Source organism: Thermobia domestica, chromosome 12 (assembly GCF_964235325.1).
Source record: "Thermobia domestica chromosome 12, izTheDome1.hap1.1, whole genome shotgun sequence".
In the NCBI taxonomy this organism is placed as follows: domain Eukaryota; kingdom Metazoa; phylum Arthropoda; class Insecta; order Zygentoma; family Lepismatidae; genus Thermobia; species Thermobia domestica.
Window position 1 is genome coordinate 56639770 of NC_137465.1, and position 24814 is coordinate 56664583.

At 34.2% G+C, this 24814-nt stretch overlaps 1 protein-coding gene across 1 annotated transcript in view; it reads right to left on the reverse strand.

Moving 5' to 3' along the window:
* The window catches only part of LOC145665965 (furin-like protease 1), a 273711-nt gene that overhangs the window by 46668 nt on the left and 202229 nt on the right, over positions 1-24814 (reverse strand). Inside the window, exons 7-12 of the mRNA XM_081733071.1 lie at positions 24478-24687; positions 22004-22211; positions 17497-17614; positions 12211-12292; positions 10580-10790; positions 1901-2182 (exon numbers count right to left, since the gene is read on the reverse strand). Of these exons, the coding sequence (XP_081589197.1) occupies positions 1901-2182; positions 10580-10790; positions 12211-12292; positions 17497-17614; positions 22004-22211; positions 24478-24687 (1111 nt within the window). The remainder of the gene's footprint in view (positions 1-1900; positions 2183-10579; positions 10791-12210; positions 12293-17496; positions 17615-22003; positions 22212-24477; positions 24688-24814) is intronic.

Below are 24814 nucleotides of genomic sequence, written 5' to 3' on the forward strand. Positions count from 1 at the left end.
ATTGAACAGATATTTTTTGGTAATGATAAAAAATTTGAATTTCGCCCAATTTCTTAGGGAATTATTAATGTTGTAGATACAACAATACTGTGAATGAAATTGCACTGGTAGTTAGTGATTAATATTGAAGATTGAAATGTACTATTTTGTTAATATGTATTAAAGTGAATTTTATAAAACGGCATCATATCGTAGCGTATCAACAAATATTATGCAATGACAAAATTACTTAATGAGATTCATTTTGTTTAGATCTTTCAAAGACTTTTTCTTTGTGTCTATATTATGATAAGAAATCGAGCACATCCCTAAAATTATAGAACGTAACACTTACAATCACGCTTACTTTAACATCACTGTACAGTTCATACTGAGTATTTTGCTGCTTATGACAATTTATTCAGCACATTGTTTCGACTAATGTTATCAATGAAAGAACTTCTTTGTAACAATTATTTATGACTATAGAACTGAATACTGCACTTTATTTTTCTTGTAGTCTGTTACATTATTAGTAAGTGACTGGAAACATTTTCCAGAGTCATTTCCAGTATTATGCTTCTTCATTCCTAAACTGATTTGTTCTCTCAAAATCACTGACGATTTCTTTTCCTTTCTTTCTTCTTTTCTAGCAAAAAGACAAATACTTATCCTACTTGTAACTAAAAGTAACTAAGTTTCAATCGTTTACTAATTTCCCCATAACCTGATTCTGTAATATATTGTTCTATTACTCTAACTACTGTCTTTTGTTTGAGGTAAAGAAACGGAAGTTTGTTCCAAGTATGGATGGCTAAAAACTATTATCACTAGACCAAACATATTCAAAATAAAAGCTAGTATATAACAAAAGAAAAAAATATGAAAAATTAACTCGTAATATTTATCAAATAATAAAGTCAAAACGTAATAATAAAGAACAAAAAATGTGCAGAAATTTATGTGCGATATTTCGATGGTGACAAATAATTATAATAATAGTTAAAACTTGCAGAAAATAACGAAGAACAAGAAGAAAACTCTTTGCTGAATTGCCATATACATGACTGCAGACTAACAAAGAAAATTAAATGAAGTAGGCATTACAAATGCTCATCACAATAAAATTTGAGCAATTCAATTTTTTTTTTCTTTACGATTAATATTATATAAACTTTCTCCCACCAAACACAGACAAATCATACAGACAGGGAAGATAAAGGGGGCGCATTTAAGCAGAGTAAAACCCTCAATCATTCCACATGTTCCACAGAGTTGGAAACAGAGAAAAAATGGCAGTGGAGATTGAACGAAGTCCTCGTTACAAATCGTTCCAAAACAACCTATTGGAGGACTTGCTTTTTGTCTGTCTGTTCTAGACAGTAATAATATCTATGAGTATCATTGTTTTGTTTTTTATTGCACTTGTGTTCTTTTTCTCTAATCATACTTACTTAAAAAGTACACAAACAAGTTATTTAAAAAAAAAACATTCCCAAGTAAGTATGAAAAGAGAAAAAAAAGAATAGTTTGATGACGATTGGAGTATTAAACTTCTTATGTCTTTTCTTAACTTATGATACAACAGTTTGGATTTGCTAATTTTGTTGATAGAATACGTAAACACTAGAACAGAAGCACCTTTCCTAGGACAATGTACTAAGACTGGAGTTTCTTATAGTGTTCTGTAACAATCGGATGTGTGCGTGGTGCTGATCACATGGTCTGCAGTCTTCTTGAACACAGGAAGAACTGATCCTGTATGGCACAATACAGGATGTAGAAAATGGCTTCAAGCTGAAAGAATTTTCCTCGGTCACATAACTTCCCCTACGTGGAGAGTAGTGGTGTGACACATTGGACATCGATGATAACGCTGTTAAATATTTTGACACTACTATTACAATAAGAAGGCACAAACCTATACATTTTTGTCCATTTTTGGACAATGCAAGGCATCCGGAACTGGCATCTTCTGTTGTGGTACGTTGCACCTCATTGTGAAAATGGTCGCTGATTGTAAGTATATCATCTTTCCATTGGCCTCCCATTGTTTCAGGTTCTTTTGGTGGCACCACCCCTTGCATGCTATTACTTTCCCCATTTCGATTGTTGTTATTCGTGCTAGCCGTTGGGAACGCAGAGTCACTCTCGGGCAAAACTTCTGTTCCATACAAAGTAAGCTTCCAATCAGTAAGTTTTCCTAAAAAATAAGACGAAATAAGTTATTATCTATATTTTTTTCTCAGAATGGAATAATAAAATATTTGAGGTTAAATATTACGGAATTAAACATGAATATAAATGGTTTGTGCTAATAAGATGCATTAATCCTGCATCAAAATATATTATTTTAAAACTCTGTTCCTATCTAGTAGTTACTGTTAAGTATTAACATTAATGCATAGGTGAAATGTACATCAATTCTAGAAAGTACATGGTACATTCAGTATCACAGGTAATTTCTTATCTACAAACAATCTGTAACGAAGTTAATAAGAATAAAAGTGACTATTTCGATTAGAACATATACAATATAATTGTAATTATTGGTGATAAAAAGATTCTTTTCCTAACTTACACATGTCCAAATTTTTAACACACGTAACTAGTGTAAACAATGAGAGAAATGCTTCCGGATTTGTAATTTACACTTTCTATTAGGTGATTCTTCTAATTTTACTGAAAAACAACTCTATAAATGTGAGACCTGTTCTGCATTTGTTACTAGAATGTAAAAATTTATCTAATGCAATTGAGCAATTAATTTATAAAAAGAAGCAGAACAGTTTTAACCCGAATAATCTCTTAAAACGATAAGTAAACTGCAATTATAAATTATATATAATGAGTTTATAAAGTCTCAAATTTAAAAATGTAAACTTTTGCAAAATATAAATTAGTAAGGAAGAGCTAACAGAATACAATAAGTTTCCTCTGTTACGCACTATTTTTACTTGCTAAATTTATAGCAAATATTATTTTGTACAAATTTGCTTTAAAAAAATCAAGTGTTCATTTAAAAAGATGTAAGTACAACACGCAGTTATACAGAAAGAATGACATACCAAAGAAATATACACACAAAAATATATGGACTACATGCTACATTTGTTCAAAATTGCTGACACCAAATTATATTTTTAAAAATAAAAGATACTTCTACAGTAAATAAAATATCGCAATTCAAGTGTAACTAATCAAGAACCTATTACTAACATACACACACACACTCAGTATATATATATATACAAAAAAGCGTTGGGTGATTAATGAAGGAATGTTGATACTGTTTAAATTCGTGTTAAGCTTACAGAGTAAATTTTCTTACTTATCTATAAGTAAGTATCTCTTCATTATCATTAGGTAATTTAGGATTATGAAAGACTATACAGTTATCTTATTCTTAATCTCGACATTCTCATGCTGACGACACGCTACTTTATTTTCAGTTTTATCAGAAACATTCAGCTTCTAAACGTAAGTCTTAAAAATTTATATGTACGAAATGTTTCCTTGTACTTTCTATTTTTCTCAAATTTCTATTCAAATTTACATATCTATAAAGGATTTTTTTTGGATGAAAAGATCAATATATTTCAATCAAAAATTTTATTTAACGTCCAATATCTGGAGAACTACATAGAGTGTAGCCAAACCTAAACTATCCCTTTGTACAAATGAACTCAGTATGATGTGTTTATTCCGCGGAAAATACGGAACTCGATTTAGGGGTCGTTCAAACATTTTGTGGCCCCTGATCCGAAAACTAATTATTGGCGAAGATCGCAATCTTTTGGTGCATTTTTTCGATCATTTCTAAAATTCTTGTTTTGCTATAAAGCTACTAGATGTTTTAATATATCCAACCTACGTTTTCAACACCTGAAAAACTTACAAGCGCCTTTTATAATTACTTAAATATTTAAAGGAGTACAATAGTAATAACGTCACTTAAATAAAAACAAGAACTGTTTGTAATAATTTGTCTTGTAAGATTGTACTTTTATGGTGTGAATAAAGTTCTATATTAATACTACAATTCTCTCCTTTTGTGGAAAGATCTCAGTTGAAATTTACATTAATATTCTTCCTCAATATAAGAGGACGTCAATACAACTATAATTACGGAAATAAGTATTCTTGAAAGAAAAAAAAAGTACTGCTGGAAATAACATCTAGGAGAATATATTGTGAAATTAATCTGATTTTGAAGAAACAACCTTAGACACGTGAGGTTATTTATGAGAACTTTCAACTTTGTATTTAAAAATTGCTATAAAAATGACAACTACGAAACAGATATTTTAGAAGTCAAATATTTCTTGTAAAATCGAATTTCGGAAAATTAGCATCAACAAACCTTTACTCAATTGCTATTTCACGTAACATGCAACGAGAAACTAGCTACTATATTATCTAGGCTTGAATTCACTTTTTAGAAAAGGAAACAAAAATCAAAACTCTGGAACATACAAAAAAATGAAATCACAAGCTTCAGTGCACATTCATGCATAAACACATCGGGCAAAGATCACATGGGAGTCTGAATGCTCTCCCATATTGTTGCAAATTGACGGAGCAAACAAGTATCCTTGCCTGCACCTCGAAGCTCAGAATCCGATTGTTCATCTTGAAGAAGGTCTAAGCCTTTGTTAGGCAGCAGTTTTGCAGGACGGATATGGGAAGAATAAAGAGGTGGTTCGACACGACTTTTAGTTCCTGGTCTTCCTTCCAGTTTGGGTCGCGGGAAAGGTAGTAAGATTTTATGGAATTCTTTCGGATGTTGAAAGTCTTTAGGAAACAATGGCTGATTAATTCCAATACGAAATGGTGCTTTTGTGGAATCTTTTTGTGAAATAGTTGTATTAAGTGTGGTAGAGTCAGTCATATATAAAGGGGTTGTATTTAATTTCTCACTAAGAGATGATGTTAATCTTGATGTGGAGGTAAGTGGTGTTAATGTTGTTGTTGATCTTGGTAAAGTGAAAATGCTCGAAGGAGTGTTAGTGGTTGTAATACTACTGGGTGTTGTAATTTTCGTTTGAGGTCTTGGCCTTCGTGTCGGCAGCACGGAGACATTAGATAATTTGTTTGATGATGATGGACGCGATGACAGTGATGACAAAGATGTGGAGTTAGCTCTCATAGCTGATTTAGGGGAGTTATTTCTATGAGCAGCTTTAGAAGAATTTTTGTTTTTCTTCGGGAAAGTGTTCCCGTAATTGGTTGAAAAAACGTTAATTGGTGAAGTGGATCCATTGCGACCCTTATGTGATGAGGAAGACTGTGAACCACTTTTCTGGTGATTGGATGACTTCGAAGGATAAAATGATCCAAAGGATTCTTTTGGTCTGTCAGGATTCTCTGATGTGCCATAGAAAATTAGAGACCATTCTTGCAGGGTTGCTCGGCCTATTGACCAGAAAGGAGTAATAAAGCATATGTGAGAGACGAAAGAACAAGAAAAATTAGTTTTACAACTTACACATATTAAGTAAAGCCTCGATTATGCAATTAAGACAAATCAGAAAAATTACAATAATTAGAATCACAACATAAGGTTGAATAGTTTGTTAATAATTGGCAGTTATCATTAACGGAATTGACAAGCCAAAAATTTTTTCCGTATATAACATACAGTATGTATACGTAAAATGTAGAACGTTATTTTAAATATCTATTTGATTATATAGAAATAAAAAGAGAAGACACTTCATAATACTTTACTAAATAAAAACCCGGTCAACTACGAAGTACAATTACATTTACAAAAATTTTGTGTAATTAATATATGATGTTTATTCTTAATTAACTTAAAGGTTATTTCATATAAATACAACTTATAGTACGTATTTTCATAATAAAAGCACACGTTCATGATCAGTGCACCTGCACCACAATCAAGGCTTTACTAGATTAAGATAACATTGGTAATACAAATAAATTATTTGAGATATTGAAGTGAAAATGGGCACTCACTTCAGGCTTGTATCACTTGATGAATTATAACAGCACATACAAAAAGTAATTTTCCAGGAAAATTGAATACTATATTTGTTGTAAGTCGAATACACAACAATAAATTTTATACAAGTGCCCATTTCTTAATTGAAATCACAACTAGATAGCATAATATTATAATAAAAATTTCTTTTTTTAAAAAATGAATACAATGGACAGTTAAAAAGATCCACAAATAGGTCTCCGGACTCATATTTTAATATAATTTACAATATTCTTTTGGCTAAAACAGTAAGCATGAAACTATATTCACTCATGAGTTTATTTAAATGCAATTATGTTTTACTAGATGTAACTGGGTGGCTTCTTTATGCAAAGTGAGGTTAAAGTTTATAGTCAAATAAATTATATACTGCTTCTGGTATATATTTATTAAGTAGAAAATCACTACCCGAAGGAAACTGTGGCAAAAATGTTGTATCTTCAAGAACCATCACACATAATAAAGAATCTTACATAATTAAGAATCTCATATATACATAAACCTAGTACCTTAATTTTAACAGCTACAGAAGAAAGTAATCAAATGATACAATTACGTACGTAATAAATAATTCATTAAAACAGAACTTCATGGTTATACAAATTACTTTCTATTAATCAAGAAAGCGTATCTATTAAGAGCAAGTTTAATATACGAAGTTATTATTTTAACCTGTTTAGGGGAGTTACTTCATAAGCCCGAATGTACCCTCAGACGCAGAAACTGTGCGCGTTATATAAGGTTTTCGATTCCCCGGTATTGTGTGCGCAACTGTTCGCATGCTGAGGATCCTAATATCTTTTAAACTGGTCGTACCATCTCATAGACAGTACATCAAACTTTCATTTTAACAAAATTAATATTGAAATGGCCTCGCCAGGTTAAAATGACCAACACTGACGCACGGCCCTCACTTTTATTTTATGAACCAATCTTAATGATTATCTAATGGAATTTTATTTACAGCTGCCAATTATTTATTTACTTGTTTCCAAGAATAAAGAGTCCCTATCACTGCGAAATTAAAATACCGCTAATTTTACAGTAATTATGTGATATCTTCAAATAGATAAAAGATAATCGAAAAGTGGATCAAGACCTCCCTAGACGATGTTATTTTGCATGAGGTACCGTTATCACGAGTCACCTAGTAGCTTTCCGTTTGCAGTTACTTAGAAACGCGAAAATAAATGCCGATTTTCTAAATGTCTGGAAATCAAAAGCAGATAAATGAGTCATGATAACGATATCTCACGCAGAATAATATTGTCTAGGGAGGTTTTGTTTCACTTTTCGATTATCTTTTATCTATTTGAAGATATCACATAATCACTGTAAAATTAGCAGTATTTTAATTTCGCAGTGATGAGTTCTCTTAAATATATTCTCGATAAATATATTGTACAGTATCTTGAAGTGATAGGCAACTAGTGTTTTTATGATTTTTTTTCCCGCGTACATACTGAAAAGTGAATTTACTTCCAAAATTGTTTTGTTTAAACTTGCGAACGAATGAACCTATTATTATAGCTTTCTGTAAATCAAAATTGATTTGCATCAAGACTGAAAACATATTGATTAAATTAACGACTTATTACCAAAAGGATTTTTAACACTAGGAATCCACTTTTAAACTAACTGCATAATTGCAATATGAATTAAGTGAGACTGAGGAAGCAATTTACACATTTACATCACATCATAAACCTTACTTATTGTCTAGTTTATGGCAAACTTTTTTAGGTTTGTTGTAATAAAACAATTCGTATTTACAATAACGCAAACGAAAAATTTGACAATTGTAAAGGGAAAGGAGTAGTTTTGTAGTTTTATTTCAGTCATTCTTCTTTGGAGAGAAAATTTACTTGTCTACTTCAAGTAGTACATATAATTACTGAAAAATACTAAATATCCTTACATAATGAAAACCAAAAGCGGAAATTAGTTTTACATGTAATTTTGCATTCAAGATTTGAAGAAAGATTTGATCTGTGCACGTTTTTATCATATAATTGCAGCTCTGAGCACAATTAAAGAAAAGGTCGCAAAGTACTTTTGAAAAGAGTTACGCACTCATTTTATTTCCCTTCTTTAAAGCACGTACTTTTTCTTGAAAGTTGAATAACTCTCTCTTTGAATCAAAAATTGATGAGTAATACAAAAAGATTATACTCCGCGTCACCCGAATTGGCGTATAGCATGAGCTAATGGGCTCGCAGTACCCTGTTACTAAACCTATAGTGACGAACCTAATCATTCATAATTGTCCACAAATCTGAAGAAAATCAATTATGAATGATTAGATGCCTGCGTGAAGGTTTAGTAACACGCACTGCAAGCTTATTGGCTGATCCCATACGTCAATTCCAATGACGCGGAGTAAAGATTCTTTATGACGGCTAGTTGTTGGATCTGTGTAAGGACGAGGGTTCGCCCTTACTGTGTTTATTTTTCTTTTTGTGAATAAATAATTAGTGTACAAGTGTATATACACCAAAGGTAAATCTGGCCAGTCATATATTTAATTACATATACGTATTATATGTTATATATATTTATAATTTCATCTTGGTTATTGCTTATTTTGTATGTGTATATCTGTTTAAGCTGTGTATTCTTGCTTGGATTTCTTTTCAGCTATATTTAACGAACTCAACATTCAAGTTTTTTCTATATAGATTTTCTTATAGTGATCGATGGAATTTTGCAAAGGCTTGTGACGGTTGCTCGTTTTTTCAAAAGACTTTTTTGCGGATTTTTAAACGAAAATAAAATTAAGTAAACTAAAAAGGGGAAGGGTCATCGACCATATAAAAGGAAGCCTTTCGCCACATAGGGAATTCTGCTGGATGACTACGGCTGTTAGAGCCATTCTACGTTATTAAGGTCCTGCCTTTTTTTTTTTTTTTTTTTTTTTTTTTTTTTTTTTTAACGTTCCTATCTTGTACGGAACGGTCTGAATGATGACCGATGACAGAGAATAAATGATTTCTCTGGAGCCTGAGTGATGGCGTTAGAATCTTTCGATATTTCAATGAAAATAGTAGGGACTGACCTAAGTGATGGCCAGAGCAAGGAATAAGTGATTTCCTTCGGTCTGAGTGATGACCAAGTTTGAGGACATTTAGCTAGTCAGGTTATAAGCTTAAATGATAGCTTATTGGGATAAGTGATTCCCGTTATCTTCTAGTGAGGAGAAGTAGGTTATATTTTTTTTTAACCTCAGAGGCAGAAAACACTTTAAGTTTTTTTTTTTTTTTTTTTTTGCGCTAGGCCAGAGAAAACCTAAGTGATGGTCTTCTCTTTAGAGAAAGAGAATCAGTTATTGGGGTAAGTGATGTCCATTGACAAGAGGATCTATTATATATATATGGACGGAAAGTTGTAGTCAGGCTTTCCTGATAGAGGTAGGCGACAGATAAAACTGTGAGGGAATGACGGATCAGTGATCAGTGGAGTCTGACTAAGAAAATTGTAGGAGTCTGTTGCTCTGAGTGATGATCATCTGACTTAAGGGATAGGGCTCTGAAGTGAAGGAGTTCCGTAATTTTTTTTTCCTTAAAGAATTTCGTCGAATCACTTCGATTTACTTTATTATCTAAATAAATATTTATCTACCCTGATATGATTAATAGTTTTTCATTTGAGAATATAACAACCCATATATGTGATGGAAGTTTTAGTAATTTTATTGTGGTTTAAATTGTGAGTGGGTACCCTTACAGAGCCGTAAGATACTGGAAGGAGGAAATCACAACATCTGTAAAGCTACGTAACACTAAATAAATGAATATTTTATACTCTGTTTCTTTCAAATACTGCGGTATTTTATTTATTTATTTAACAATGTCATATTGTAGTACTCTATGCTAAGAATTTATTCTTTTGAGGTTTACGTCCCACGATTATGCAGGCTAAGCTAAAGGACACGGTGAAGATGATGAGAAATGAATGGAACGGTGAAATGAGGAAAAGTGGGAGGAAACGACGGAACCACGAGAAAATCCATGCACACGATATTTGTCCACCACAAAGCTCACTTGACGCGAGCTAGGATCGAACCAGCGACCCCATGCAACAGAGATGAATGCTCTACCACTGAGCCACCGTGGCCCCTGTTCGGAATTTAATTCCATTTATAAAATGTACTAATATAATATAACTATTTGTACTAATTAATTATTGTATCAAATTTTATAGTCTGTAAAAAGATTTGATTACTTAATTAGTAATCATCTATAATTAAAGTGATGAACTATGTTTACAGAAGCTTGTCTTAAATGTCAACGAACAGAACAAGGAACAGTATAAATTATGAAAAACGTTAACACATGATTTCTTATTATTCCTATAAAAAGTAGTATACACTAACATACACTATTATTGATTTCTTCTTCTTCTTTAGAAACAACATATGAATTTCTTCTTTAGTAATACCTATTAATTTTTCTCACTTTAATTTAATCATTGGATCACACTTAGGAAAGAATGGTTCTGCTTTATTTTGATCTCATAACTATTTATTCAAATATTACCTTTGTTCATCTGGGAAAAAAAATAATGTTGTTACCAATTTTAACAGAAAAAACTCACCTGGGAAACGCCCCTCATTATGTATTTCTAACTTCCAGATTCCAAATGGGCTCTCGCCCCACGTATGAACAGACATAAATGGCCAAGATTGGAAACCCGCTCGTGACATATCATGCAAACGATGAGCTAGAAGGGTTGCTTTTGTTCCTACTGGTGATGTAAGATGAATTTCCAAGTCACCTCGTTTAGGAGTATTCAAGCTTATTTTTGCCTGTCAAAACAAGATACGCATATATATTACTTATTGCACAACTTTTCACACTTTTCTGTACAAACAATATCATGATTCTCATAATATAAATATTACATCTCTCATAAAACATATGCTAATACTATATTTCTGCCGTTCCTTTTTATCTTTTCCCTTTGTTATAAAAGAAATTTAAGATGATCTGTCATAGTGGCGTAACTACAATGGAGGAGTTGAGCAGTTGCTCCAGGGCGCAAGGGCGAAAAAAAGAATATGGAAAAAGGTTCTTTCTGCAAAGAACGTTTGAAAACATTTCAAAAGGTACGCTATGACTATTAGCAGTTAACTTGCAACTGCCGATACTGGGGGCGGATCCAGTAATTTTTGAGAGGGGAGGGGGGCTCAGATCTGAAAAATAAACTTGAGACATTTTTCGATATTTGGTTCGCTAACTAAAAATGTGGACTGCAGTGCTTAATAATACACTGTGTACGTATTTATCTCCGCCCTTCTGGAGGCGGCATTGAGGAAAGCCATGTTGTCCAACACGAGAGGATCCAGGATTACCATGAACTGGAAACGCACACACTATCTGCAATAAGAGGAGAACGTACTCAAAATCTTCCTTTTGAGAGAAATTTTAAAACTTTCTTTTCCAAAGCCTTTGAACAAGCGTTTCATTAGGGACTAATTTATATAGTTTACTCCTCATGGAGGGGCGCCCGAGCCCCGCCCCCCTTTCTGGATCCCCACTGGGCGATACCCGCACAATCGTCACTGCAATGTTTGTCTAGCTAGCTGCCTCCTAGTGAAAGTTTTGCATAATAAGTCATTGCAATCAGTGCACCGCGCCCCCTCCCGGGTTCTACCCTACCTGGGAATACAACGAAAGTTGGTCCCGTTTGAAACCTAGCTGACACTTATAAAACTATCCTGCACTCCCTACTTATATTAAGAGTTATAAGCAATAATATAATTCTTTCCTTAAAGTATAAAAGTAGCAGTTTGGATTAAGTACAGTAAACCATTTTAATTTAATTTCCTATGAACATAATTCATATTAAGTATGTAGTGATAACTTAGAAAAAAATGATAAGTAAAACCTTTTGGTTTCATAATAAACGTAACTTTGTATACTGTTAATATGTTATAGATAACTCAGCAGCTGAAATGTGTGGGGCAGGGAGCAGGTATGAGTAAGTCGATGATCGATCGATCCAGGGCGCAGTAAAACTAGTTACGTCACTGATCTGTCAATACACTTAATGTAATACTAAAATTTCAAGTAACGCTGTAAATCCAATAGTTGCACTGTATCAACCATGATATACTAGGAAAATGTATGTGAGAACCCTGTACGAACTCCAAAGCTTTAAAATCAGTTGGGTCCGAATAATATATTTATTACATACAATTAAAATACTGGAAGAAAGAAACTTACTTGTACATGTTCTAAATAATTGACCCCTGGGCATTCAGTCACACGCAGCTGAAGAGTAAGCTGACTCTTGGCTGGTATCAACCTAAGAGAGGCAAATGGCACAATAAGTGTATGAATACCACATTCACATAGACACAAATATAATATGTAATTCACAGACAACATGCCGATGTCCTAACAATAAGTTGATAATAATTTAATGTCATTTAACTACATTATTACTATATCATTTTTGCTCGCAACAGCTAAAACACAAGGATAAAACGAAAGAAATTTTAGATTTAACTTCGTTCGACAATTCAATGGTTGTGTTTGATATCCTTATGCATATGTACTAAAAATGTTCAACTATTCAATTTGAAATACTCAGTATTTTTTAATAATTACTTATTGTGCAAAACATTTTTGTACATGAGTATGAGTATATATGACGAAACAAAGAACATATACATCAAAGGGAATGATATATCTTGCAAAATATTTTTCGTAGATTATCTGATGGAAAATACCTCACATCCAAATACAAGGTCCATTCAATAAATAACCAGAAAAGTTGTATAAATAATACAAAACTTCGACAAAGTTTGTGTTTTTTGAGTATTTTTTAGTGGTGTTCTAGAACTATTATCAGATAGGCATGTCACGCCTATCTCGCGAACGGAATGTTAGGAATCAGTGAAACAAGATGGCGGTACACTTGCAGGTTTGCACCAACGTGGAGCAGCGGAATGTCATTAGGTTCCTGTTAGCTAAGTATTGAAACCAATCGAAATTCACCGTCGAATGGCAATGCAATATGATGCAAGTTATCTGAGTCAAATACAAGTGTAAGAGTGGACGGATAAGTTCAAACGGGATATCAATTCCCGGGTTCCGGTATCAACTCATCAACTCTTGTAATGTTGTTCACCGTGATTGCACAGACAGAGCGTCCTACGCATGGAGAATCTCCAACACTTGTTACACCCCGTTTGAACTTATCTGCCCACTCGTACACTTGTGTTCGACTCAAACAACTTTCACTATATTGCACTGTCATCCGACGGTGAATTTCGATTGGTTTCAATCCTTTAGCTAACAGACATCTAATGGCACTCTGTTGCTCCACATTGGTGCAAAAATTCAAGGGTGCCGCCATCTGTCTTCACTGATTCCCAGCATTTTGTTCGCGACGCAGGCGTGTCAGATCCATCTGATAATAGTTCTAGATCACCACCAAAAAATAACAAAGAAGCACAAGCTTTGTAGAAGTTTTGTATTTTTTATACAACTTTTTTTTGGTTATTTATTGAATGGATCTTGTACCTTAAATGTTAAATATTATGATCATGATATGACTATTTTTAATAAACGGGAAAAAATGTTACAGAAGATTGAAAATTTGGATTCTTTCGAAAGACTATTTCTAAAAAGTGCTTACATGAATATCATTGAATGACAGACAATTTTTAACAGACATAAAAATCATAATGTTCACAGAAATTTGGCCTCTCAAATCGTTCCAGAAATATGAAAAACATGGGTATAGAACATGTTAAAGATGTATTTGTGGGGAAAATTTAAAAAATGATTGTAGCTTTGCTTTGCTTTTATAACATTATAGCAATAGTTTTTGTAGTTGTAATTAGAACAAATTTTCTTAATTATATCTTCCGTTCATCTCACTTGCGTTATTACTGTTGAAGAGGCCTCCAAAATCTGGATGTTGGCTTGGCTCTGACAAATTTGGATCTGGCCATTTATAGTCTAACGTTCTTAGTTTGTAACACTAATAATAAATGTAGTATTGTAAACTTTCGTTTAACATGTAGATTTGAAATACCTGTAATATGACATAGTGCTTTTTTTTTTTTTTTAATACAACTTTATGTTGGGTTCAGGTTGTCTCAGTTTTAACGGTTTACTGGTGAGTATTGTTGTCAATTACTACTTAAGTTATACCGACTCCCTTATTTTTTCCTTCGAAAAACTATTCAAGATTTTTTTTGTCGTTCTGGCGTTTTAGTTATTAGTAGTATTGATAAAAAAAATGTTTTTGCGAAAATGTGTTGCTGTTTCGATTTTCTGGAAGAGAAGAGAGTTTTAGTGAAGTAATTTACTTCAACTTATTTCTGGTGAATAGTGTTAACTGCGTAAATTTGAATAGATATTTTGTAACGAGAACATAAACAAAATGCTGAATGAATGTACTTAGTCACTGATGCAACCACATTGTGACGAGCTGTCAGCAATTTATTATTAGGACGTAGAAACGGAAAAGGAAAATATATGAGAAGCGATGAGAACGAGTAGAACATTAGTCCAGGTGCATGAATGGAAAAAGTGCTGACTAAGGCCGCAGCAAGGTGTCTAAATTCGTTCTCCGCTTGTCAAGATTAGTTAGTTTTGAAACAACGAATCCGATATCTAATGATCAGGGTTGAGTACGAGATTTCGTAACGAGATTCGAGACGAGAGAGTTCTTCCAAAAAGTACGTTCTTTGAGAAGATACATCACCTACACGACAAATTTATGAAACAACACAACCTCGCCTCTTGTCTCGTGTGAATACTTTCATTTTATTCACTTATTTTGACTTACAGTGACAGAGACTTCTAGGGTTCTTACGGTACATCTGTTTCTATTGGAAGAGCCCTACTTCGTCGGATATCTGGAAAAGAAAATTCTCTATCATCTTGTTGGCGACCATAGCCCTCTCTCCTCCTTTTATTGTATTTTTTTCGTGTTAGTCCTTATGGTCCGGACTATATATAAACCCGGCCTGTTCGTTGTAAACAGAGAGAAAGATAGCTCATCTGACCATATTACCCTTCTCCAATCATTGATAATCCATGCTTTATTTTCTGAATATCATATTATTACTTTTTCCTACGATAGCCCGTCGATGATGCTGATCAGAGGTTTCGAAATCGCAGCGAGCCTAGAATGATGAGATTCTAAAGCTTTCGTCGTATTAAGAAAACAAGTTTTTTTTCATGCTATAGAAGCTGATTGAGTTAGTTGTGTGGCATTAATTCTACGCTTTTGTCAAAATCGTCTTTAATGTTTGGCGATCTCTCTCTCATTTAGGCATGATTTCCGTTTACTCGTCTCTGATGGCTTTGCCACGAGTTCTGTACGGTGTCATCCTAAGAACTGTGCAACGGACAATGTGAAATGTACTTAAAATTATCAGTTTCAACAGACAGAAGCCAAGATGTAGTTCTAAAAGAGTGCTTATGAACACGTATAATATTAAATAAGCATTAATATAGAATTTTCTTCCTCAGTATGTCATTTGTAATAGTTATGCCAATCGTTTCTTGCTATGGCACAGTTAACTATGGCTCACGGTGTCCGACGTGTTATTACCCCAGGGAAAAAAAATCTCGCCCACGGATTAACCCAATCAATAGGATTGTTGTTACATTCTTCTTGAAGATAACCTTTATTTTATTCTTTCGCCTTCTTCTGGGCCTACTCAATGGTCTCTCTTCCATTAAGATTCAATACACTCTTTGCCTATCTCCCCATTATAAACAACGACTCCAGCCCACCTTAAATGTCTCATTTCATTATCTGTATAATGTTCGGTTACCTGTAGCGCTTGTGAAATTCTACAGAGAATAACTTATTTTAAGCTCTGACCAGTATCCCATTTACTCGTTTATTCGCTTTTTTCTTCTTTTTCATCATATATATCTTTATTTATTGACACATATTTCTGGGCATTGCCTGTATTTATGACCTTAAACCCGTCATGTATGAGAGATGACATTCTTCGCCGAGCACACTATCAAGGAAAGGGGGATGCAATAAAGGAATGGGGAAAGATGGTAACGGTAGGGATCTGTGTGTTAAATGCCATCCTGGCATTTCCCTGGTATAAATGAGATAAACTCACAAAAAAACCTCACTCAGGATGGCTGACTTAAAAAAGCTGTTACACCTTTTCGATTAAGTCTCCAAACCGGAAATTGAACCTTGGACCGCTTGCACCAAAAACGAGAGCGTTAGCGACTACGCTATGCGGAGTTACTATATCTTTCAAATTGTTATAAACATTAAAATATAAATTTTATCTTTGGTTAAATGTGAACTTGATTCTTTTCTGCAATTATCTTTCACACAGATACTACGAATTTACATCTGCTAATAGAATCTGTGGAAGAAGTAAATATGATAAAGTGTCCAGGTGATTTGTAGACAAAAAATCTTTCAGCGAAATATTTATTTATTTATTATTTATGTATTCCCCCCCCCCGCCAAAACCACTTGGCGTAACGGGCTCGAGTTGAGCCTGAGCCGCTCCACACCATCTGTTAGCGATTGGTGGAACTACGTTCAATCTAGTGACGAACGCGTGGTCCTATCGCTAATCAGCGTATCGGGAGCTTTCTAGACCTAGTGGCCGTCACGTCTTTTATTCACGTGACTCCCCAGTTTTGCCTTACGACGCCGGGTGGATGCCGTAAATTGGGGAAGCATCGGCGGGGAATCGAACCTGGGACCACGCCGGACCTGAATCCAATGCTCTAATGGTGCCCCCCCTTATTTATGTATTTATTGAACATATTTGCAGTTACAGTACATCTTTGCTATTTTACATAGGGAAATGCTAACAAACAAAAAACAAGAAGAAAAAACAAACAACAAAAAACAAAATAACAGAGTCAACAAAGAATTTAAAAGTAATATTATATGGCCAAAACTCGTTTAATTGCTCTTTCAAACCCCGGGTAGCTCGAAAAAAAATGTCCACATCAGTTGTTAAATGATTATAACAGTTCGGTATTATATATAAAGAGCCCTCTATATAATTTCCAACCTAGGGCGGGCAAGGTGGAATAGATGGGTATTAAAGGTTATGCGGGAAGGGACACGTAAAGATAGTTACTGAAATAATGTTTCCGATCTTAAGTTTCCCTTAAATATTTTATGAGGAAATTTCAGGCCAAAGCTATTTCTGCGTACTCCCGAAGTCTAGATATTAAGATGTCACCAGAGTTCCTCCTTAGATAATATTCGAAGTGAGGGAACAAGCAAATGAAGCAATCTATTATAAAAGACTGCATAAAAGTAGGTTATCACCACAAAGACTATGTTCGCAATAAACTACGAGTCGTTTTACATAAAATACCTTGCCAACCAATACAAATAAATAAATTACCTTGTCAACCATAATCAGAGAGTACATTCGTAAACCAGATGCGCTTGATAGTTGTCGAGACAATACAGACTATTTAGAGTGGTCTTGCGTTTACAGTACAACTATCAAATTATTTAAATTTTACGGAGATACATACTTGTCTACATGTGGAGCGGAAACTTCACACTTTCGCTGTTCTGGTACAGTCTTCCATGTTCTAGCGAGGCGAACCATGGCACTTGCATCCATTAAACCATAACCAAAGGAATGACTCACTAGGTTAGAGAAAGAATATTATACACAATAATTGAAAGAAATTTCCACATTAAAATATTTTTCTGAAATAATTCTGAAATAAGTATTAGATACTGACATACCATAATTCATGAAATAGCTAGTGCACATTGATTGATTGAATTAATCTACTTATAATGTGTAAAAATCAGTCTGTACTTCGGGATGCATACGACATAGGAATCTATTAAATTTGGACAATGGATTGGCTTGTGAAAGAAGTACGATAATTAATGTTCTAAGAATGAGACGTTCAATCTAGATTGGTAAAAGCTTTGGATTAATTGTGTACCTGGGCATAAAAGACCCAATTTCCTTTTGTTGCAGATCGCTCGTATCTAAAGACATGAGGATATCTGTGCAATAGTAGCAGGCAAGAGACAGTAAATCAAATTGAAATGGTGGCATATCACTGAACACTAGGGATACGACTTTTTAACTTTTTTTAAAAGAATTTAATTATCCTGATGATGTATTTAATGAACTTTTGCCTATACGCTAGATCTCTGGTGTTATTTTCGTTCGGAGTTGGAAAAACGTCTCGCACCTAATCTATTGTCAATGCGAGGTAAATGAAAAAACAATGTATGATAAGAATTTTTGATCCGCAAAACATGATAATGAAGGAAACGTTTAATAGACATTTGTATAATATAAATCGTGGTAATGTGACCTATTTATCGTATATTTACAATCAAAATGTACAAGTCTTTATCTGCACATCAACCTATCAGGCACACAGAAGCTCAAAGATTCCTATGTAAATAGCACATTGTGTTTTGTTGTAAATTATAAGTAAACAACATAGATACAAGTTATTTTCCAAATTTTAATTTATATTATGCACATTAAACACTTCTGCAAATCACTTTTATTGTGTTGCGAGCCTAGCAGGTTGATTTGCTGGTGATAAAACTTTAGTATTCTTTGCTTTTATATATATTTGCAACAGTGCTTCCCTCAATTGTCTTTCTAATTGCGATCTCTTCTATTTTCAGATTGAAAAATGTCATTCAAAACCAAAAGATCAAAATCACCAGTTGAATTACCTGGAAAAATGTGGACACAGAATTTAACGACATTTAGAAAACGCCATCCCAGCATACCAGAGATGAAAACGGACATGAGTGAAATGTGTAAAATGCCTACAGAGACATACGTGGTAGACATTTGGGGTTGTACGATGAACTGAGAGGGCAGTCGGACAGAATAAAGAAGATTTCTCAAGAACTGTGTAGACTTTTGTGAGAAGCTGAACTTTCCTTTGCTTTTTATACAGCAAATTCAGCAAAAGTTGACAAGCTGATGCAGTTGTTCGTAAAATATAGAAAAAGGAGGAATGAGGTATTCGAAAGATATCTCACTAGTGTCTCCGATATTACAAAAGTAAAAGGAAACTGGCTTTGCAGTGAAGACAAAGAATTGTATAGAAAACAACTTGAATCTGGAGGCCGAGTCGCATACACTACAGAGAAAGTTGCCTCCATATCAACGATCTATCCTTCAAAAAGGCGAAGTAGCTCAATTGGTCCTTGTACAAGCCAAGTACAACATGTATCAGTGATACTGAAGAAGGTAAGATCAGCAGTGACTCTGAATTTTCAGAAGAGCCTCCCATTATGAAACGTAAGTATCAAGTAACAAAACTGCAGCCAAGCCCGGTCAAAACTGTCTCTGTCTACAAGAAAAGCAGCGAAAGTTCTTCAGAACTTGGCTGAGGAAAAAATAAATGTACCCACACTTTCACAATCGGGAATTTGGCCTCGAGTGATAAAGGATGCTGAAAAAATTAAGAATCGGCTGAAATAAATTATCGGTGAAGAGGAATTCTGCTTGCATTTTGATGGGAAGAGAATAGGAAATAAAGATAATCAAAATTGTGCAAGAAGTCTTCGCCCTGGAGTTTTGGTTTGTGAAAGCGGATCCGCCGAGGACATCTATATCTTACTGCAAGCCTTGTTGGATGGGTATAATGCATGGAGGAGTATTAAAATGATCATAGGTCTCGATGAGCCTCAGTTTATAGGATGTCAGCACCATATTCTTGACCTGGTTCTGCGGCACTGGATGGATTCAGTGTTCCCAATAAAATCACGGTCACCCAGCTTCAACTATCAATTCATTGAAGATGTTTTGGCTGGGTATGAGGACTTACAAGAAAACTATTCTGGCACAGGAAAGGTATCGCCACGTGAAAACCCAGGATGAAGAAATGATGTCCGGGTTCTATTTGCACTTCATGAAGGACATAATTTCTACCGAAAGGGGAACAAGTGGCCTCAGTTGAACTGGCAGAAGCTACCTTCCAACAATGCTAGGTGGAATTTACGTTCAATCTATGCACTGGTTGCCACTTTTTCCTCCTTCCAAAATGGAGAGATCAGCTACAACGTACTTGCGACTTCATTGCAATTACATGGAGAAAGGTATGGTTTTCAAATCAGCACTATACAGAGGACACATACAATGAACTGCAGGCTGCTATCTGCTACCTAAAGTGTCCTAAAGCTTTAAAGTGGTTTTCCGCTCACTGGGTAAAAGAAAGTTCTGTGCTGGGTGTGCCTCGCTCAAATATGGTGGCCGAGCGAGCTGTAAGAAGTGATGCAAGAGCTTCAAAACACTTGCAAAAGTGACAAATATCTCAACAGCAAGTTCATTAACAGTAATTCACAAATTTGAAACCCTTCTGCTAATGTCCTGTATAGAATGTTTAGTGCCAAATGCAGACTGTGTAAGTAGATGAATTTTCTTTTAATGGTAAAACAACATCAATGTACGGGAGCTTTTTTTTTTTTTATTTTTTTTAAATAAACAAAATCAAAGACATTTTTGAGGTTTGCAACCAAATGTTCATTGTTTGCCACCCCAGGCTTTTCAATTTGAAAAAAGTCATATACCTACTGAACACTGCTGAACAGCAATCTTTTCCTGGGATTGTAGACATCGAAAGTGCACCTTGTTAGATCAGCCACTGAGAGCAATAAAGTATACCCATACTACAACGTAGCTGTTTCGGACTGACGGAAAATTTGGTTTAACGCAGGTCAACATCGATTCATGTCAAGAAGGCACCGTGCAAATTGGTGAAACGAGTTGACACTTCTGATTTTTATTTTATTTTTTTTTTCAATTCAACAGATCTTTTTAATAAATATCTCTTTGAAGATCATCTACTTTCATTCAATACATACAGAGATGAGATTTTTGTTTCAATACAAACTATTAATCGTATTATCGGTTCATGGCTATCTGGACATAGCTGGAAGAGTATTTCAATTACTTGAGCACAGAAGCACACATACTTCTCACCATTCACTTGAGTTCTGGATCTAGCGCGTTGAAACTATTAGCTGCTAAGTCTGTAAAGATATGGAAGCAGATCTATGTATTGTTGAATATGTGTTTCTTTCCGAACGCGAAATAACCTCACAAATCCAAAATAGATATTCCATGGATTCAGACATGTTAATGTAATATGTGTATTTGAAATACAAATAAATAGGCCTATAAATTTGAAGATTCAGTTTCCAAGTATTTTTCTCCAATTTCAGTCAAATTCAAGAGTCAGTACGTATATTCAAGATGTCCAAATTTCAATATGGCAACCTGAGAGGCTTGGACGAGAATGTTGAGGTAGTTGTTTATTTATTCAAGTCTTTAACAAAAATCTACCCTCATGTACAACTCCAAATTTACTTTACGCTAAAATACAAGGCACGCCCACACATGGCTGAAATAAAGGTCTAGTATAATATCATTACGCTTATACGTATGAGTCTAATAAGGAGCTACCTTTATGTGTGTACAGTTTCTCTGGATCAAATATGAACTACATACACACTTCAATGTATAATTAATGTTTTGTAATAGGTAGCACGTATTCTTCATGTTCACAATGACTAATAATATTTAAAATTAACTTATGGTTATGGCTTTGTGTTTTAAAGATCTACAATACCCGATTTTATTCCTCTCGAAAGGTAACGTTGATTTTAGGAAATAATTATGCATGATCAAGTTAGTTATGGTTGTAGAACAAGTTATATAGAATAAATAAATAAATAAATAAATAAATAAAGTTACTTTTCTTATTGGAAGTTCAGTAAAATTATAATCTTTGATGTCATTATTTTGAGAATTTATCTTGGAGTACTCCTTTTTGCCTTGAATCTGACTTCGTATGCACGAACTGTTCCCAAATTTTGAGTTTACATTATTATTAGCGTTCTAGCGTTATGTTTAACTTAAGAACATAACAAAAAATAATAAATGTAAGCATTATAAACAACAGGAAGAAACAGTCAGTTCAAGAGCAGCTTTTATTTTATCAAAAAATAACCTGCATAATCGATATAATTGATTTCACTTACCGTTTCTTCCAACACCATTAACTTTCCAATCTGGAGCATGAAGATTGGCAGGTTTCGCTGTGCGTACCACAATGTGCTGCATATCGCGCCAAGTGAGATTGGGATTGGCTTCCAGTGCCAAGGCACATATTCCTGCAGCCAAAGGGGCAGAAGCCGAGGTACCAGTGTGACTTGACGTGCACTGATGATGTAAATCCGTGGTAACTACCTGTAAGCATAAATAAGGAGTAAATACCATTGACAAAACATACAACATAGATTTAATATCGTAACAAAAGAAATACTGACCAAAACTTCAACACACACTATTTTCAACTATAATGTGTTACAGTTTCGGATACCTAGCATATCCTTCATCAGACACTATATAGACACTCCTAGTGTGTTCATATAGTGTCTGATGAAGGATATGGTAGATATTCGAAACTGTAACACATTATAGTTTAAAACACAGTGTGTTGAAGCTTTGGTCGGTATTTCTTTTGTTACAATATGTATCTAATCCAAAGCCATGGATAGTGTTGTTATAGATTTAATGTCTAAGAACTTAATATTAAATTAATAGTAAAACTAACGTTATTTCGTCCTTTTGTTTAACTACGGTGAGACATTTTATATATAACTTGATGTTTTCTTCAGCCACAGTTCTTGAAATTAACTCAACCTTATTAAAATAAAAAGGCACGATAACGTTACCGGTAGTTTTACTACTAGATTTAATAACATTAAGTCTCAATTTCGAATACATAGCAAGTTTCTGTACAATTGCATAAGATATTCTTTTATTATTAAAAATAAATAAAAGAAAATTCACAAATAATTTTTATTCCAACGATATTAAAAAAAAAAAAAAAAAAAAAAAAAAAAAAAACAGGATACGAAACCGAAATTATTATAAACTATAAAGACTCACAACTACAGCTCTACAAAAGAACACAAAACTACTGAAATCAACCATACAATCCATCAGAACTTTTAACGTTATTTTCTACTTGTAATTATTCTACTGTAACTATTTACAAGGCATCTAATGGAAAAATTGCTCCCCTAAAGAGAAATTAATTAATTCATTTAACGGGAAAGCTTACGTTAAAAATATCTATAGCTCTCCTCAAACTCTTTCATAATCTATACGGAGGTGAATGTATCTTTCTACTCTATGTGTGGTGTCAGTACATATGGTTCAAGCTGTTAAATTATAGGTCACAAACCATATAAAATCCATGCTAAGAAGACGGTTTAATACGACAAGGGAGATCACTCAGATTTATTTATTTTTTCTTTTTTTAAAACCATCATATTAAATGGTTCTCGCCTCTGTACAGGAATCCTGAGTTTCATTTCCAGTAAACGCGCGTGTCGTTTAGATTTTGTACCACGTTAAACTTTGTTTAAAATTTCTTGTCGTTTATCGAGGTCGTTTTAAAATTTTGTCGAGGTTTGAAGCTTAAAATAAAGAACACGATAATCATGCCTGTTCTATATGGTAGCGAAACATAGTCGCTTACTCTGAGGGAAGAACATAAGACTGAAAGTATTTGAGAACAAGATCCTGAGACGAATATTCGGACCCAAGAAGAACGGGAGTGGGGAATGGAGGAAACTTCATAACAAGGAACTACATAATTTATACGGTTTACCAAACATTGTTAGGGTCACCAAACCTAGGAGGCCCGGTGGGCAATATCATGTAGCCAGGATGGAGGAAGGTAGGAACGCTTTCAAAGTCTTGACTGGAATACCAATCGGAAAATGGCCATTAGGAAGACCTAGGCGCAGATAGGAGGACAATATTGCGATGGATCTCGCAGAAATAGGAATACGAAGTAGAAACTCGATCCAGTTGGTTGAAGATAGAAATTAATGAAGAGCTTTTGTGAATGGGACATTGAATCTTCGGATTCCATCGGCCACAGAGTTAGTTAGTGGAACTTTGTTTACATTTATGATTATTTGTGCTGGAAAGGAGCTTAATACAGAAAAGCATCCTGAAATTTTTGTTGGGATGGTTCCAGAGGTTTTTTTTTTTTTTGGGGGGGGGGATAATAGCACTCTAAGACATCATGTCTACGTAGTACTGAACCAGTGTTATTCTACACCCGAAAAGACTAAGTAATTGTTAAGAACTACCATCTATAGCTCAGAAAAATATACAACTAGATTGTTTTTATAAAAAGAGTGGACGAAGTAAAGATCAAATCATTTATCTGCTATACAAATATAGTTTAAGAAAGTGTACAAATGTATGTCGAGTTACGAGGGTTTTTTTTCTCGGGGGGAGGTGGAGGGGAAGACGGACCCAGTGAACTCCTAGCGTTGTGCACTCCTGGAATCATCCATCTCTTCTTACTCAATATTTCATAAACCTTTGTTGTTGCTAGCTGCACCGAGGAGAACAGGAATAATTTGGCCAGCAACGCTGCAATTTTGTGCTAAAATCGTCATGCAAATAAATACGTAAATAAAGTATTTACCTGTCTTTCTCCTGATGACCCACTGCTATAAGTAGTCGCTAACGTCGAACTACACGCTTCTGAATACCACGGCACAAGTCCATTCTCAGTGGCACTGCTTATTGAGAGTGTCCAAATGGAATTGGTGTAACCATCACAGTTGCAGTTATCATGATCTCTTCCACCGTTGCCTGATGCCCACACGAAAATAGACCCTTTACCATTTCGACCCTGGAATGCAGAGAAAAATGAATTAAAGTATATTAATTAATGTATCTATTTATAAGAAAAAAAAACATCTCAGTCTGCGAATAACGGTAATTCAAAATAGTAAACAATCGCTGCCTGCCTGCATTTA